At 43.3% G+C, this 15,565-nt stretch overlaps 1 protein-coding gene across 4 annotated transcripts in view; it reads left to right on the top strand.

Moving 5' to 3' along the window:
- Window positions 1–15,565, top strand: part of FRMD4A (FERM domain containing 4A) — a 354,026-nt gene that overhangs the window by 140,154 nt on the left and 198,307 nt on the right. Inside the window, exon 1 of one of the 4 annotated variants that reach the window (XM_090134941.1) lies at window positions 8,954–9,087. The exons of the other annotated variants lie outside the window; for them this stretch is intronic. Within the exon in view, the coding sequence (XP_089991067.1) occupies window positions 9,022–9,087 (66 nt within the window). The 5' untranslated portion in view covers window positions 8,954–9,021. Of the gene's footprint in view, window positions 1–8,953; window positions 9,088–15,565 lie in introns of those variants that run through there. 4 annotated transcript variants of the gene reach the window in all.

Raw genomic sequence — 15,565 nt, 5'->3', positions numbered from 1 at the left:
AATCTAGATGATTCTATGATCCTGCGCACAAAGTCATTTCAAATTCAAGTGGGGTGCTGAGAGCTGTCAGGAATAGGTTTGGAAGATGTCCTCCCTGATCCCTAATGGTGGTCAGGAGGAGTGCAGGTTTCTGCTCCAGTCTGCCTCTGGACAAGTTCTCCCACCCATTCTGCAGCCTCATAAATAAGGGGGTTAAAATCTCTGCTCTACTCCATCTCCAGACATCTCTACAACATTTTATGTTGTGCATGCTTTAGAAGTACAGGACATTGGTTCTTTTGGAGTTGTCAAGCCTTTACAAGCTGAAATTAATGTGTCATGTAGCAAGAAATATTGCAAATGTTGCTAAACATGCTGTCGTACTGGTGGTGTCCAGATAGTGTCCTGTCATTGCCTGGAGGTGATTTCTATGAGCCCTGTGCAAAGTGAGCTGGGGGAAGAAGCAGGGAGGGCAATGAGAACAGCATACTGTGTGCCGTGTTCACTGGTTGAGACCAGGGCATGTAGATCATGGGTGGGTGATATAACCACTCTGCAAACATCAGGGTGCTGTGTGGATGCTAGTGCCATGGAGAGGAGGACAACTGTTAGCACCACTGAAACAGGGCATATTTAGATTAGGTAGGAGGGAGAAATTCTTTACTCAGAGGGTAGTTAGGTGTGGTGATGGCATGCCCCATCCCTGGAGGTGCTCAAGGCCAGGTTGGGCAAGGCCCTGGGCAGCCTGAGCTGGTGGGTGGCAAGCAACCCACAGCAAGTGATGGGAGTTGGATGAGCTTTAAGGTCCCTTCCAACCCAACCACGATAATTCGCTGGGGCCCCAGCCCTCATGTGGTGCCAGGCTTTGAAGAAATCCTAACAGCAGAAATATGGGCATGCATCACAAGGGGACTGTAAATATCGTTTGTAATTAACTGGCTATTCTACAGAGGAGACTTTGTGCAGCGCTGCAAAACATGGAACAAAGTTCAGCCTGTCCCTGTTACAAAACTCCAAATTTCCCCTTCCCCAATGCAATGCCAGCAAACAGATGTGCTCTGTGCCTCCTATTTATGCGCTCCGAAGAAATTAACACCCCGTTAAGCTGCACAATGCAGCACATTTATTTTTATTTCACTGTACTGCTGCTTTTCAATGTTAACTCTGTCCTATTTCATACTGGAATCAAATCCAAGCTAACACCAAGGACTGATTAAGTCAATGGTCTAAAAGGCAATGAATTTTATGCAGCAGAAATAGAGCCTATACCTTAAGATAAAGCAGTCCCCAAGCTGCAAAGTCCAGCATTTGATCCAGGTTCATGAGAGAAAGGACAGAGGGAGAAGATTTAACTGCCAAGTACCTGAAGCTGCGGCTGTGATTTGTCTGCAGACCCATTTTAAGGCAATAAACAGCTATATTTATATCTCTTGAATGTGCCTATTATTTCAAGATCTCACCCAAATGAGTGCGAGTGACATGACAAAGCAGCACTGTAGGGAGCCAAAAATGTATAAAAAGCAATTGATCCATTATAGATGCAGTCTCGGGTGAGCTCAGTCTATTTTTAATCACTTTAATAATGCAGCTGATTTGCTGCATCAAGGAGAGAAGTTGAAGGGGGATCCCAGCAAGCTGAATAATGATCTCATGTGACTCAGTGGCATCTGGACATCTCTGGTCACATGCATAGCACAGCAATCTCCTAAGAAATTGGCAACAGTGTGGGAGCCTTACCCAGCAGGTCACCTTCAGAAATGGAAGGGCCCAAAGACAAATGGGTGATGCTTTAGTGAAGTGAGAAGAGATTCTAGAATCGTAAAGTGGCTTGAGTCAGAAAGAACCTCAAAGATCATCCAGTTCTAATCCTCTGCCATGGGCATGGTTTCTAACCACTAGATCAAGCGCTAGATTAGGTTTTCCAGTCTGGCCTTAAACATCTCCAGAGATGGGGCATCCATAAATGCCAAAATCCATTGGGACATCAAATGGTGAGGCTGAGAAAAGTAGAATTAGAAAAGGGGGCATTTTCTTGGTGTTTTTACATGAACTGTGTTGCATAAATTGCTGTCCTGGAGACAGATTTGAATACATATGGGAGTCTTGATTTCTCCACATTCTCCTTGGCCGCAACCCTATTTCTCTGGCTTAAACAGCCCAGACCCATATGAGCACCACTAGCTCAGCTCATCTGTGTAGAAGATGAAAGGACGCCACTGTCATCCATCTTCATTGCCTTGCTTGTCCCTTGGGAAAGTCAGAGAGAAAAGTTGAGGTTTCCCCTCCCCTTCCAAAAGCGGCCTTCAAATGAGAGTGGGTGTGAGACGGACAGGAGACAGATGCCTTCCAGCCATAGGATGGCTTTCAGGGCACTCAGATCATGAAAACAAAACAATGTCTTTGCTGCAGAAAGTGGTGTGGGCCCTCTAGGGAAAGCAGGACCACCCAGCGAGGAGAGAGCAATGCAAAGGGGACAGTAAAAACAGAGAGCAGCAGCCGTGCCCACGAAGGAGATGGGATGCTGGTTGAATACAGCAACAATAAAACAGAAATTATAGCTGTGATTTTTAAACATGAAAGCCGAGCACTGCACGGCACCTGGGACTCTTCAGAGGCAGTGTGATCCCAGACTCCATTTCACTGACAGTAAGCTTGCTTCATAAAACATATACATCCATGCTCAGGGCTGTAAAAGGGCTGGAGTGAGTCCTGGTGCTAAACCTGCCAGGGCAGCTCGACTCCAGTCATCTTTTTCTTTCTTTGTAATACCTCAAGGCTGCTGGTGTTTCCCATCTGGGGACTTTCTTATCAAAACGTTTATCTTGTTGTCGTGTGGAAGAGGCATTTTTCCTGTGTTATGGAGTTATGTCAATCCCACTGCGGGCAGGAGGTCAGGAATGGGACTCCCACGTGCATTCTTCATCTGATGGTGTTGGCCAGTCCTGGCCTGGCAAAGCCATGCACTGCAAAAAATAACTTCTCCATCCGATTAAGAGTGAGAGGATGGACAGAATCAATACAGCTACAAGTCAAGGTACATTCCCCTCCATGGAGTTCCATCCCTTTAGGAAAAAGAGAAGACTTATAAATAAAAGGAAATAAAGGTGCATAAATCTCTCTTCAGAAATAATTTATTTTTAAAATACCACACGTGCAACAAGAGAGACAGGCAGCTCTTGGTCACAATCGTAAGTTGCTTAAGCTATTGATCAGCAACCAGTGTCTCATCACTTCTACCACTTGAGCATGCATATACCTTCCATGCAAGCTCATCAGTAGTATTTAAATATCTGGCATCATCGTGGAGCCTGTGACACTGCTATATTCTTGGATTCAAAGGTCTTCATGAAGAACTTTTCAGAGAAGAGTTTCAGTTGCAAGACTTTACACTTGCTCATGTTAAACCTCACTCACCCTCATTCCATAGATCTCCTTCACTTATCCCTCAAGTATCTTTGCTTTCTCAGACTGAAGTTCATCTTGCTTACTTAGTAATTTCTTTATATGGACCTATTAAAAAAAAAAAAACTTTGAATTATAATTATTGCCTTCCTTGAGTTCTATCAACACTTTTATTTCTGGAGAAAAGGTATCAGTAGATACTCTTCAAGATATGAGTGAGCCCTGGTTTTATTTGGTGGCATGATAAAATTCCCTCTTCTTGCCACTTGGTAACTGTTAATATTTCATTTGCGTATTCCACCACTACTGAGCAATGAACTGACATTTCCTAGAACTACTATAATCTCAATATCTTTCTCCTGAGTGAGCCCAGAACCCGTAATTTTATATGTGAAGTTCAGTACATTTTTCCTGCCGTGAACATTACTTCAAGTTTGGCTACATTAAATTTAATTTGCTGCTTTATTGCTCATTCACTTACACTCATCATGCCTTGCTGCAGGCCTTTGTCCTTGAATATCATCATATCACCTGAAAACTGTGCTTCCTCGTTGCTCAGATAAAGAAGCATGTATTCAATCTCAGATGCCTGCAGAAACTCAAAAGGACATGTCCCAGTTGCCTTAATTGCACAGATTTGAGGTTCACAGGAATCCTCTTCTGGAGATATTGAGTCATAAATCAAAGAATCATTAAAGTCAGAAAAGACCACTAAGATCATCTAGTCCAACCATCATATCACCTAGTCCAACCATCATAGTCAGAGCTAGATTCCTTCTTTACATGAATTTGTTGCATTTCACCCTGGCCATGGCTTTGAGACTGGACCAGAAGCTGATCTTTAGCCTTTGATACAGCATTAGCTTAATATATCCGTTGCAAAAATTATCACCCAGACCTTCAGCTGACATCCTGGAAGGATGAGGTTGACTTACAGCTCCCTGAACCATGATGAAGGCAGATGGCAGCACTCTTGGCCAGCTGGAAGATACTATGATTCACCATCAGTGACAGTCAGAGGATTACTGCAGTCCACCTGGAGGAATCAGGTGGATGCATTCCTATGCCCAGGGTTTTGTGTGGGAGGAAAGCTGAAGCTGGAAGGAGGGTTTCAGAAGTTTGTTGTTTCCCTGTCTTCCAAGCTTACCAAGAGAACAAGACCTCCATCTTCACCATCCCCAAAAAGAATAGACTGATGCTTTGTTGCAGTAGATCTATTATTTGCTCTGAACAGAAGAGAACATAGGGGAAAAAAAGAAAGTGTAGAAGTCCAAAAGGACTTTTTCAAACCCTCACCTTGATTATTTACAGCAGAGTTCAAAAAGTTCCTTACTTTTCAGTTAGAAACATGGCTTGTCTGCCTGCAGCTGACTTTCCATTGCATACCATTCCCATGGGCTGGGAAAGACTATGCCCCAAAGTGGTTTTCACCCACATTTATCATACACATTCATAATCCACATTTACAATTGTGTTCTTGCTAAATCAGTGGAGGTGATCCTGGGTCCCTTCTCTGGTGGGTTAAATGACCAAGGCACACTTCTTGCCATGTGTAAAAGTAATCTGTCTGTTCTCCTCAGACTCCTCAGCTCCATTCTTTGCAAGCTGGGCCAGTCCAAGCACAACATCCTGGGACTAGTTAGGCTCAGATCTGCTCTTAACCCTTTCTTGTCTGTTTTTGGCTTTACCCACTAAACTTTCTCCACTGGTGTCAGCACCCCTGTCTGCAAGCCAACCCTTCTGCAATCTTTCTTCCTACCATTACCAACCACACCATTCCTGAAATTGTCCTAGGAAAACAATTCTGGGATCCAGTGTGTCCATGCATAACATTTCATCTTTGAAAAAATTCTGAAAGACTTTTGAAAAATCTCATTTTAGCAAAAATATTCCCAAAGTCTTCACTTTTCAGCTCTTTTCTGGTATCTTATTCCCAAAAGGCAGAACAAAACTAGGAAGGAAGTGAGGGGAAAAATGTGGGTGTAGAAGAACATCCTGTTCTGCAGAAATACTCTGGTGTGTTGTCAGATGGATACTCTGCTTTAAATAGAAGAGGTCTCATTCTTGCAAAGGCCAACATAATAAATTCTCAGACATTAGCAAAGATGGAAATAATGATTTATCTAATAAACTGTTTGGGTTTACTGCATTAAAGAGTTGACCAAGTTACAGCTTTTCACTGTTACATGCAATCTCATTTTTGTGTGCCTATTATACACATGCACACATGCACAGAGGGTTTAGGAATAATCCCTGGAGAGCTCAGCTAAATTCAGTTTATTGTATTTTGGTGGCTGTTTCCATAAGAGAGGTCATTTGGGGTAAGCCAGGTTAAACTGAGAGTTGGAAGAGAGTCAACAGGATAGATTCAGATGTCCCTGATCTTTGTTGTGAGTGAAAACATTCTGTTTAGACCCAGTTCTGTGCTTCTCATTTGTGCTATCCATGACAACGAGGAGTCATGCTCTCTTTTTTTCGTCTTCTACACATTTTCTAAAGTTTAGAATGTTTGCCTCATTGTGTTTCATTCTGAATCTGAAACATTTAGTCACAACATACCATGCAGTCTAGGACTTGGGAAATTCCACAGAACTTACTTGCAGAAAACAAATTTTTCAATCAACAGCATTTTCTCCACATTTCTGACCATCTCTACAGACAGCTAATACTCATCAACAAAAGAATTGCTGTGCTGAATCTTCAGAGTGCAAGAGCTTAAGAGCTGGTGTATCTCAGAGAGAATCATCTGTCTGATATTTACTTGTATGATAATGGAAATCACAGGCCACTTAAATCTTCATCTGGGTGAGAATCTGCAAGCCCTTCTACCTCCTTGTCATCACCAGTCCTGCCTTTAGGTCCAACCATTTCTAGACTGGCAATCAGGGAAGCCATAATAATGCGTCCTCCAAAGCCATTTTCTTGTGCCTGACACTATCTTCTCCATTGCTTTTGAAATATTGAAATTCATCTTTGTGAAGGGAAAAATGAGCCTGTGTTGATATCAAAGAATCTGTCATGTGCTCACAGTGTTCTGACCCTGGAAGACGTCTCCTGTTTATCTCTGTGACCAATGCAACACAGATACAGGGATAGTCAAGGGAACAAGTGACGTGATCATCCTGAGTTATTGCCCAGAGAGATCCCACAGAAAAAGATATTTAATCTCATACTTCAGCAGTAAACACACAGCCTTTGTGCGATCAATGATGGGTGTGTAAAGGGAAGAAGTGATCACTCACTTCCAGAACAGTGCAGTTCCAGTACAGTTCTTGTTGTGATCAGACTGGTTAGACAGTGGTGTCAGTTAGGGGCAGAAAAATGCATAATTCAGTCCTCGTGGACCTCTGTTAACTCATATTCACACAGCTTGAGCACTGCTTGTTGTGGAGCAGAGATGGGGGAACTGCTAAATTATAGCCAAGAGTTCTTGTACCCAGCAGGTTCTTGTGTAAGCTGTAGAAGCTTCCTGAGATATCTGAATTTCCACGAGTAAGAGGAGATGAAAGTTTACGAGCAGTCAGGTCTTCTTCTGCAAATACTTTCCAGAGAGCAGAGCACTGTGAAACTCTGTCTTCAGGAAAACCTACGTGGTCCTTTGCATGCTGGCTTACCCATCATCATACTACAGCCCTGGAGATTTTCAAGAAAAGAGTAGATGTCACCTTGAGTAACGTGGTCTAGAGCCACAGCAGGCATGGGCTGATGGTTAGACTAGATGACCTTATTGGTCTTTCCAACTTTAATGATTCTGTGACTCTATGAATACAGTTCCCTGAGTTTGTACCACCTCCAGTGTAACACCCTCCCAACATATTTTGTGCTCATTAAAATACCCCTCTGCTCCGACTGGTGAACACAGACACTTTGTCAAATCTTTGATGAAAGGGTGGCATGTGCATGATGAACTGTCTTGCTCTGCAGCAGGCACGTGTCCTGTGCTGGGTTTATTTCTGGAGCAACCAACTTATTATCTGATGCAGGGCAGTGTGCAGATGAGAGCTGGTCCATCCAGAAAATGAATTACGTGTTCTTCCTTGCTATTGGAACTATCCATCATATCATGTCCCAAAAGGTCTGTCATGTTGTTGTCTAGTAAAACTCTGCCATCAAAGGCAGCTACTGTTCAGATGCTGATGCTAGATGTTTGAAAATGTTATTTCAGCTATAACTCTAAGGACATTTAGTTAGAATTTATGACTTGAGGTCTCTCTAAGCTCCATCAACTCCATCCATCTAATACCTTTATAAATAATACTGATCTTCAGTTTCTGAAACCTGTAGGGCAGCCTTCTGTGGATTGTTTGGATTTCTTTCCTGGTGTCTGGAATACATCACATGCACAATTTCACTCTGAAATTTCATACTACAAGTACTTATTAAACAAATATAAAAGACTTTGGCAGAGTAATGCAGATACCATGGAAAGCAGTTTGGTGAAACTGGCCCAGTCTAGGATCCTAGGAGACTTCAGTACCATTTCTTACCATACCACGTCTTCCAGTATTTGTCCTTTTTTTTTGCCTCGGTTTCCAATCTGTTTGGTTACAAGCCATCATTAATGAAAATCCTTGCACTATTCCCACTGGATTTCGCTTCGATGGGATCCAGATCCATCCAAACGTTACTGCTACATGAAGTACAATGAGAGCTGCAGCCAAGAAATGCTCAGCAAACAGCAATGTCACCTTTCCTCCATTGACTTAAGTAGGAGCAGATGTGTGCAGGAAGACCAAATACTTAAGATCGTGCTTTAAACTTTCCATAAATATATAAAAGGAAGAGTCTTGCCCTGAGGAGAGCTTGGCTACCTCTATGGGGATGCTGCAGAGCTGAGGGGCTGAGCAGTGTGAGGACATCTCAGAGGGGTGCCAGGGAGTTCGCAGGGTCCAACTCTGTAGGATTATGTGAGGTTTTTCCCCTTTGTACACAACCCCATCAGTCACTCAGCACTTACTGTAGCTGATGCCTTGGGGAATGGATAAGGGAATCTATTAATACCCTTAAGAAAAAATTAGCATCCAAACAACTTTTGTTTCCTTGTTTTTTACACGTCTGTGCTCTCCCCTGTCACTTGCTACAGAGCAGAGCCTGATATGCTCTGACAAAGAGCTATTGATGGTGCGCTTGTGTGAATTGGCCCAGTGCTGGTCACAGCCAACTTCTGCAGGACCTGCTGCCCCTGCTCTACAATACGCTCCAGTGTGCTGAGCCATTTGTGAAAGGTCAGAAATGAACAGAGAAATGGACTGGAGTCAAAAACAAGTAGTCCTATAAATATCAGTCATCGTCAAAAGCGGTTTATTCCATTCCTCCCCTCTCTCTCCCTCTGTGTGTCTCTCCCTCCCTCTGTTGTGGTTTCCCAGATATAACTCCATGTTTCTGACTGTGAAGCTCTGAAAGGGAAGCAGCACACACTGCAGCTTCTGCTTCCATTTTGCACACATGGAATAATCCTCAGTCCCGCAAGCAGGACTGACAGCCAGCACCGAGTCCAGACATCATCTGCACTCAGATGCTGTATTTTGATTGCTCGGGTTTTCTTTATCTGTGCAAAACTCATTTGCTACAGCTTAAGAATTAGCTTTGGCCGCACACAGCTTGGACTGGGACTCCTGAGGGCTCTTCTCTGACTTCACAATGACTTTAGCAGCTAAATTAGAGGATATTGAAGTGACGCTGGAGCACCTACTAATGGATGTGTTCGTAAGTAAGCTACAATTTCCTATTTAAAGCAGGATGCTAGCAATCCAGAAGGCAGTATACAAAGTTAATGGTGTGTGCTAGGGTTGCATTGGCTTAATTCCTTCACATCTCCTGCTTAGCAGTGGATGCAGCGCTAGCAGCCTTGTGGCACAGCAAAGCCTCCACTGCAAATGGCAACATGTAAACTGGAACAGCATGACTTCAGGGCAGGATATACTTTGCACTGGTTTTGTATATCACCTACAGTGTTGGTGAAGCACGTGCAAAGGTGGAGAGTTTGGGTCAGAACAGTTTGCAAGCAAAAGGAGTGCACTGACAAAAGTGTTAAGCTGTGTAATTGCTTAGCATCAAGTGTCTTTGGCTTGGGGATTTTGATAGCTGTGAGGTTATGGTCTTTTAGTAGTCTGAGTTTGGGGTTAGTTAGAGATGAAGGAACAAGCATAAGCATTTTGAAAACATAAAGTTGTTCCTCCTGGCTATGTCACACACTTTAAAGTACTGCTAATCTAGAATTGCTTCTTTGAAATCCTTGAAGTTCCTTAAAATTTTTTAAACATTTCAAAAGAGACTACTGATTTTTCAAACACATCCTTGTGCTTTTTGCCATAGCTGGAGACAGCTGTGTTTTGGTAGTTTTGGGGGTTTCGTGGGAGAAAGACAATGATGAGGGGCACGTCAGGAAATCTGTCTCTTTCAAAAAAGGTCATGCCAAGGTAATTTATACATTTAGTGAATTCGATCTATTATAAAATAAGATGGCGAGTGACATTCTGAATTTTCAGAAGAGCTCCTTCAGTCATCCTTTAAATGAAATGCTTCAGATTTCAAGGTCTACTCATGAGGAATCTCAGGCATTGACCACAAAAGCAAAGAGCAGGAGGGCTTGCCAGCTTTGCAGCCTGTGGTGCTGGTACTGAGGTGCCCATCTGTGCTGGGGGAGAAATTGATCCAAGCTGTTCGACACAGTCCTTTGCAGGGTGCCCTATTGCCTTCCTACAGGTTGCTGAGATGGGGGTAGAGGAAACACCTGGGGATTGTCGTGTCGAAGCCTTTTTGTTGGGGATGAAATACTGAAATGCTCTCAGGGCAGTAAGATATGAATATATCTAAAGCCTATTACCTTTGTGCATTCAACTGCTCTCCCCAGCTATGGGTACCATGCACCCTAGAGAAAAACGTGGTTAAAAGCCCTGTTTACAGAAAAACTAGGGTGTAAAGCCCTGTGGCAAGCAAAGGTGCAGTGTCTGCACCTCATGACTGTGAAAGTTGCTGTGTGGGGGAAGTGGACGGGGCTTTCTCTGCGCTATTGCAGTTGCTTGCAGAATAGGCTTGGCACCATGAGGCCTCTTGTGCTATTTGTAGCTTGGCATCACTTTGTCAAGCTGGGTGCTTGAATCTGAGGAGTCTGAAAGCCCCCTCCTCCTTGGGGCAGGTGCCACTGAACAGTGGGTGATTAAAGGGATTTTATCGCTCCAAGCAGTATCTGAGAGACTGCCAGGATTTAGGAACCCAGGGATGTCTGAGTTGTCTGAGGCCACTGTGAGCCAAAGCTGCATTCCTGCATTCATATGGTTGTGTTTGAAGGGCAGGAAAAGCCTCCTGCTCTTCTGGGAGCCACCAAAGAAGTCATAGGGAATCATTCCTTCTCTGTTTTTTTTATGTCCCATCATGCACACTGTTTTGAAATTATGTCTAGTCTTTGTCCATTCTTTTGTCCATGTCTTATTTCCATGCAAGAGTCTTTCTTCTGGTGGGGATTTTTAGTTTAGTTTTGTTTTTTCTTGTAATGTACAATAGGCAAAATAAAATATGAGCTAAATCATAAAATCAGAGAATGATTTGAAGGGGACTTTTAAAGATCATCTAGTCCAACCTCCCTGCAATGAACAAGGATGCCTACAGTTAGATCAGGTGCTCAGAGCCCAGACCAGCCTGGCCTTGAGCTCATGGATGGGGCATCCATCACCTCTGGGCAACCTGTGCCAGTGCTTCAGTACTCTTATGGTAAAAAACTTTTTCCTTATATCCAATCTCAGTCTCCCATCTTTTAGTTTGAAACCATTTCCCTTTGTCCTACCCTGCTGAAGAGTCTGTCCCCTTCTTTGCAGTAGCCCCCCCTTTAGATGCTGAACGGCCAAAATTCTTCACAGCTGCATTTCATGGCCTCAGTCCATGAAATGAATGCCTGTTTTCTCAGATAGTTTTGAGCTAGTCTCTCAAATGTGTAATTCCAGAAACCCAATGACACTTCCCCAGCTGGGACACTGCAGTCACAGATAAAACTGCTATGAAGGGACATGTGTGCGCCATGCATCGTGCAGTGCCATGCTGTGTCAGACCCCCAGCTGGCTCTGGAAGAGCTGGGTGTCTGTACAGCATTGTGCAGGGACACAGAGCCACAGTGTGGGCTCTGTGCTTCCTCATCCTTCTTCTTCCTCTGTAGGGACTGATGCCTTAACATTCAGCAGTGATAGCCTATCTGGGCTCACTATCAGGGCTGTGAATCTAATCTAGCCTACAGCAAATCAAGGAAATAACTATTCCCTGATGAGCAATCAAGTTTTCCACTGGCTAGATTCTTCTAAAATCTATCTACTACCTAAGAACTAAAGCAGAAAGAATTCTGGATAAGTGAGAACTAATATCCCAAATGGGGGATCATTCTGTCAGGCATGATTTTCAGGCTTTACTCATACATTGCCTCGCCTTGTGGCGATGTTTGATCTTAAACCACCTGCCCATTGAATGATGCTAAAAATAATATCTACAGCTCAGAATGAAGGAAGGGCAAAAAATAAAGTTCTGTGTGTTATAGATCATTGCCAGGTTTGTTGGAGGTTGTTAACCCATTACCAAGCATTTTGCCATTACCAGTAAGACTGATATTTGGGTTAGGAGAACGGGGCCAGACCAACAGGGCTGAATTGGCTACAGACAGGTAGGCTGCCAGGTGACAGGACCCTCCTGGGAATGGTCTCAAAGGTTGTTCCAGCCAATGCATCTTCATCTATGTCAGGTTTATTGCTGAATGAGCGATCTATCACCGTAATGTTCCTCTTTCCAAGTCTCTGATGCCTTCCATTGCTCCACACCAAGCAATTACTTATAAAAGTGGGAATCTGTGGTCTGTGGAGCCTTGTCTTGTCTTTTTTTTCCCTTTGAAGAAACCTATCTTTAATGGATGTTGGACTGCAGGACCAGTAATCTACTCCCAGACCAGTGGACGCCTGCTTTAACATCTTGTACCAAACCAGCAAGCCCACTGTATCAGAGTGAAGAGAGAAAGGCTACAGTAGACAACAAATAAGAAATAACCATTTGTTTCTAAAGAAAAAATCCTTCCTCAGCTTAAGCTAACCTACCTTGATACCATTTGTCTTCAGCAGGAATATCGACTGAAGACTGTAGAGTTTGGCCAAATTTTCACTTGACAAGGATTTTAGTTAATTGATCCTGCAAGAACTCATTGGGAGTGAATTCAGCCCTATGTGTGTGTGTGAGTTTGTGTAAAGATTTGCATCCCCCTGGCATGAGCTGCCACATCCTTCCAGGATATCCTGTACTCACCACATTGTCAGCTTGCTATCAGAAATGCTTCCTTTCCTCCATTATCAAAAAGTGTTGGAGAGCTTTTCTGGTCTTTATGAGACAAGATAAAAGGGAAGCCTCTGACATGACATTTCTTAATTAGCTGTCATCACCAGCGGGCTGCCACCAAGCTGCTGAGTGAGGTGGGACTTTGCTGTCTCTGCAAACCCAGGCAGGGAGATGGGGCCAAAGCAGGGAGGCCATGTGGGGACAGACACAGCAGAACCTTTGGGTATGCAATGAACAGGGACACTACAGCTAGATCAGCATCCACCACATCTGTAGGTAACCTGTCCCAGTGCCTCAACACCCTTATTGTAAAAAACTTCTTCCTTATCTTCAATCCAAATCTCCCCTGGTTTGGAACTCCTTTATCCTATCACAACAGATCCTGCTAGAGAATTTGTCCCCTTCTTTCTTACAGCCACCTCCCCTGCCCCTCCCCTCCCCCCAATAAATACACATATGTACAAATACATATATATATATACATGTGCTTAAATATTCAGGAGCCTATTTGATAAAAGTGACATTCATGAGGACTTCCTTACATGTGGTTGGGCTGTGCTTACTTTGCTTTGGGTGAATGTTGCAATCAAGGCTGAAAGAAAACAACAGATTAGTGATGCCCCAGCCTCCTTCATCACCCTGAGAAACAGCTGCTCTTCTCCCCTCTGCCAAGTCCTGGCAGAGTTAGCAGCAAAATAACAAGGATGTGAAACTTAATTTCTGTTTGTAATATCATAACTTAGTCAGAGAACGTCAGCGGAAAATACCTGGGATGCTGCACGTACTTTGGCTCATTCTTCTGCCAGCTAGTTATGAACAGGAAATAAGGTCTGACTCAAACTCGTGTCCAGACCAATCTAAAGATGAGTCTTTGAAGGAGCAGGCATCAAACTCCAACCTTTGAGACTTCAAAATGAGGGTCAGCTCCCTTGACCAGATGGTGGCACAAGGAGACAGGGCTCCATGAACACCTTGGCACTCCCAGGCAGACCAGGCCACCTTGTTCTGATAAGGATTTGAAGTGATGACCATGTATTGCAGCCCCTGAAACTGAACTGTCAACAGAGGAACATTTAAGTAACCTGATTTTCATTAACAATAGAGAAGTGGCAACAAAAGCAGCTGTTCCTCATCATTTTGCAGACAGGGAAACAGACAAAAAAAGGTAATGAAGAAAATTGAGCAGCACCATCCCAGATAAAAAAAGAGTAGAAATCTAACTTCTGTAATTCCAACGTGGTAATTTATTCCATTCTGACTACAGTACTTCAACACAGAAGCAATAATCCAGACTATGAATGTTTAGGATGCAGATCTTCAGTGCCAAGGGTGAGGTGTACCTTTGCATCTACTTCTGGCATGCTCTAGCATAGATAGGTGTTATTCTTGGTCCATTCTTGCAGTAATCACACCATTAACCTCGTTATTTTCTCACACCATCAATACTGATAAACAATAGCCATTCTCATGGTCAATACAGGCAATGTGTGGAAAAGAAGGATAATTTGCAGGATATAAAAAAGATGATTGGGTGCAATAAGTGGTTGTGATGAATTTGTTTCAACCACCAAGTGCACTCTGCACACTGCATTTTTCATCCTTGCTGTAATCAAATAAACATGCTTGAAGTTACTACCGAGTCCTGGTGTCTGGGCTACATTCATTTTAATAACCAAGACAATAATAAGACATTATCAACATGTAAAGTGATCCATTAACCTCTATAGCAGTAATAAATTGTGCGACTTTGCTAGGCTGCTAGAACTTGCTAATCAAGGAGCAAGAAGGAAGTCTGTACTTGGAGCAGTCACAAATCATGAATAAAGAAAACCTGAGTATGCTAAACTCACCCTCTTCAGCATAATAGGTATTTCTCTCTAGAAAAAGCAGAATCCTCCAGTTTATAATCAGCATATGACCTGCAGGAATTATGAAGCCTGAATATTGCCAGTAGAGTGAGTAGAAGTAGAATCAGGTACCTTAACCTACACTCACAGTTGAGGATTCTCAGCAGTATGAGATGAAAGAGACCCCACTAGGTAACTATTCCTGAGGTTTTGTTTAGAAAGACGCTTCTGAAAATGAAAGCATAAAAATGAACATAACAGGTCTTTCCAATGAATCACCAATCCAGCACTGTGTTGAGCAGCAGCCAACATCAGGTGCCTGTGGAAGAATGGAATAACAGGGCAAATACTATCTTCCCCCTACCAGTTATCTGCACTCAGGGGTTTCCTGAACCAGAAGTGGTATCTTTGGATTCATATGCTATTTTATGAATTTGTAGATAAATTTTTTTAACCCAATGGAGGGACCTGAGTGTACAGCTGCCATAAAGAGTTCTGAAGCAGAACAGCCACAGTGTTGTGCTGCAGCCCTGTGCAGTCAACTACAGATAGCTCCTAACTTCTCTTATGTGAGTCAGGTCAGGCTGTTGACCCTCAGAAAGCCTTTTTGGAACAGAATTGCTTTGTGGAGAAGTCCAGACTTCCTTGCCTACACTGAAAAATGCAGAAATAGAGAATGATGAGCTGGGAGTAGAAGTGTGGGAATACCAACAAGGATGATAGTAAAGGCACAATAAATAAATACAGCACTGCATATAGTAACTGGGAGAGATGGACCAGGGGTGGCCATTTGTCAAGCATACTTTATAGCCAGTGAGGACACACTGACACTTTCAGGTATCATCCACCCCCACTCATGTAGGCTGCTAGAGTAAACTTGGTGCTTCAAACCCTGCAGGTACCCATTTCTTTTCACTGATGACAAAAGAAGTGCAGATGACAAGCTCACATGAAAGCAGCCAAAGTTAGAGGAGGTAAATGCCACTCCAGACGTTCCTTACAAATGAGGCAGGGTGTTGATGCAAGTTGGTAGG

The sequence above is a fragment of the Phasianus colchicus genome, chromosome 1 (genome assembly GCF_987193195.1).
Source record: "Phasianus colchicus chromosome 1, bPhaCol1.hap1.1, whole genome shotgun sequence".
Taxonomy (NCBI): Eukaryota; Metazoa; Chordata; class Aves; order Galliformes; family Phasianidae; genus Phasianus; species Phasianus colchicus.
The sequence above is the reverse complement of the archived record's forward strand: the minus strand, read 5'-3'. Positions and strand labels throughout refer to the sequence as shown.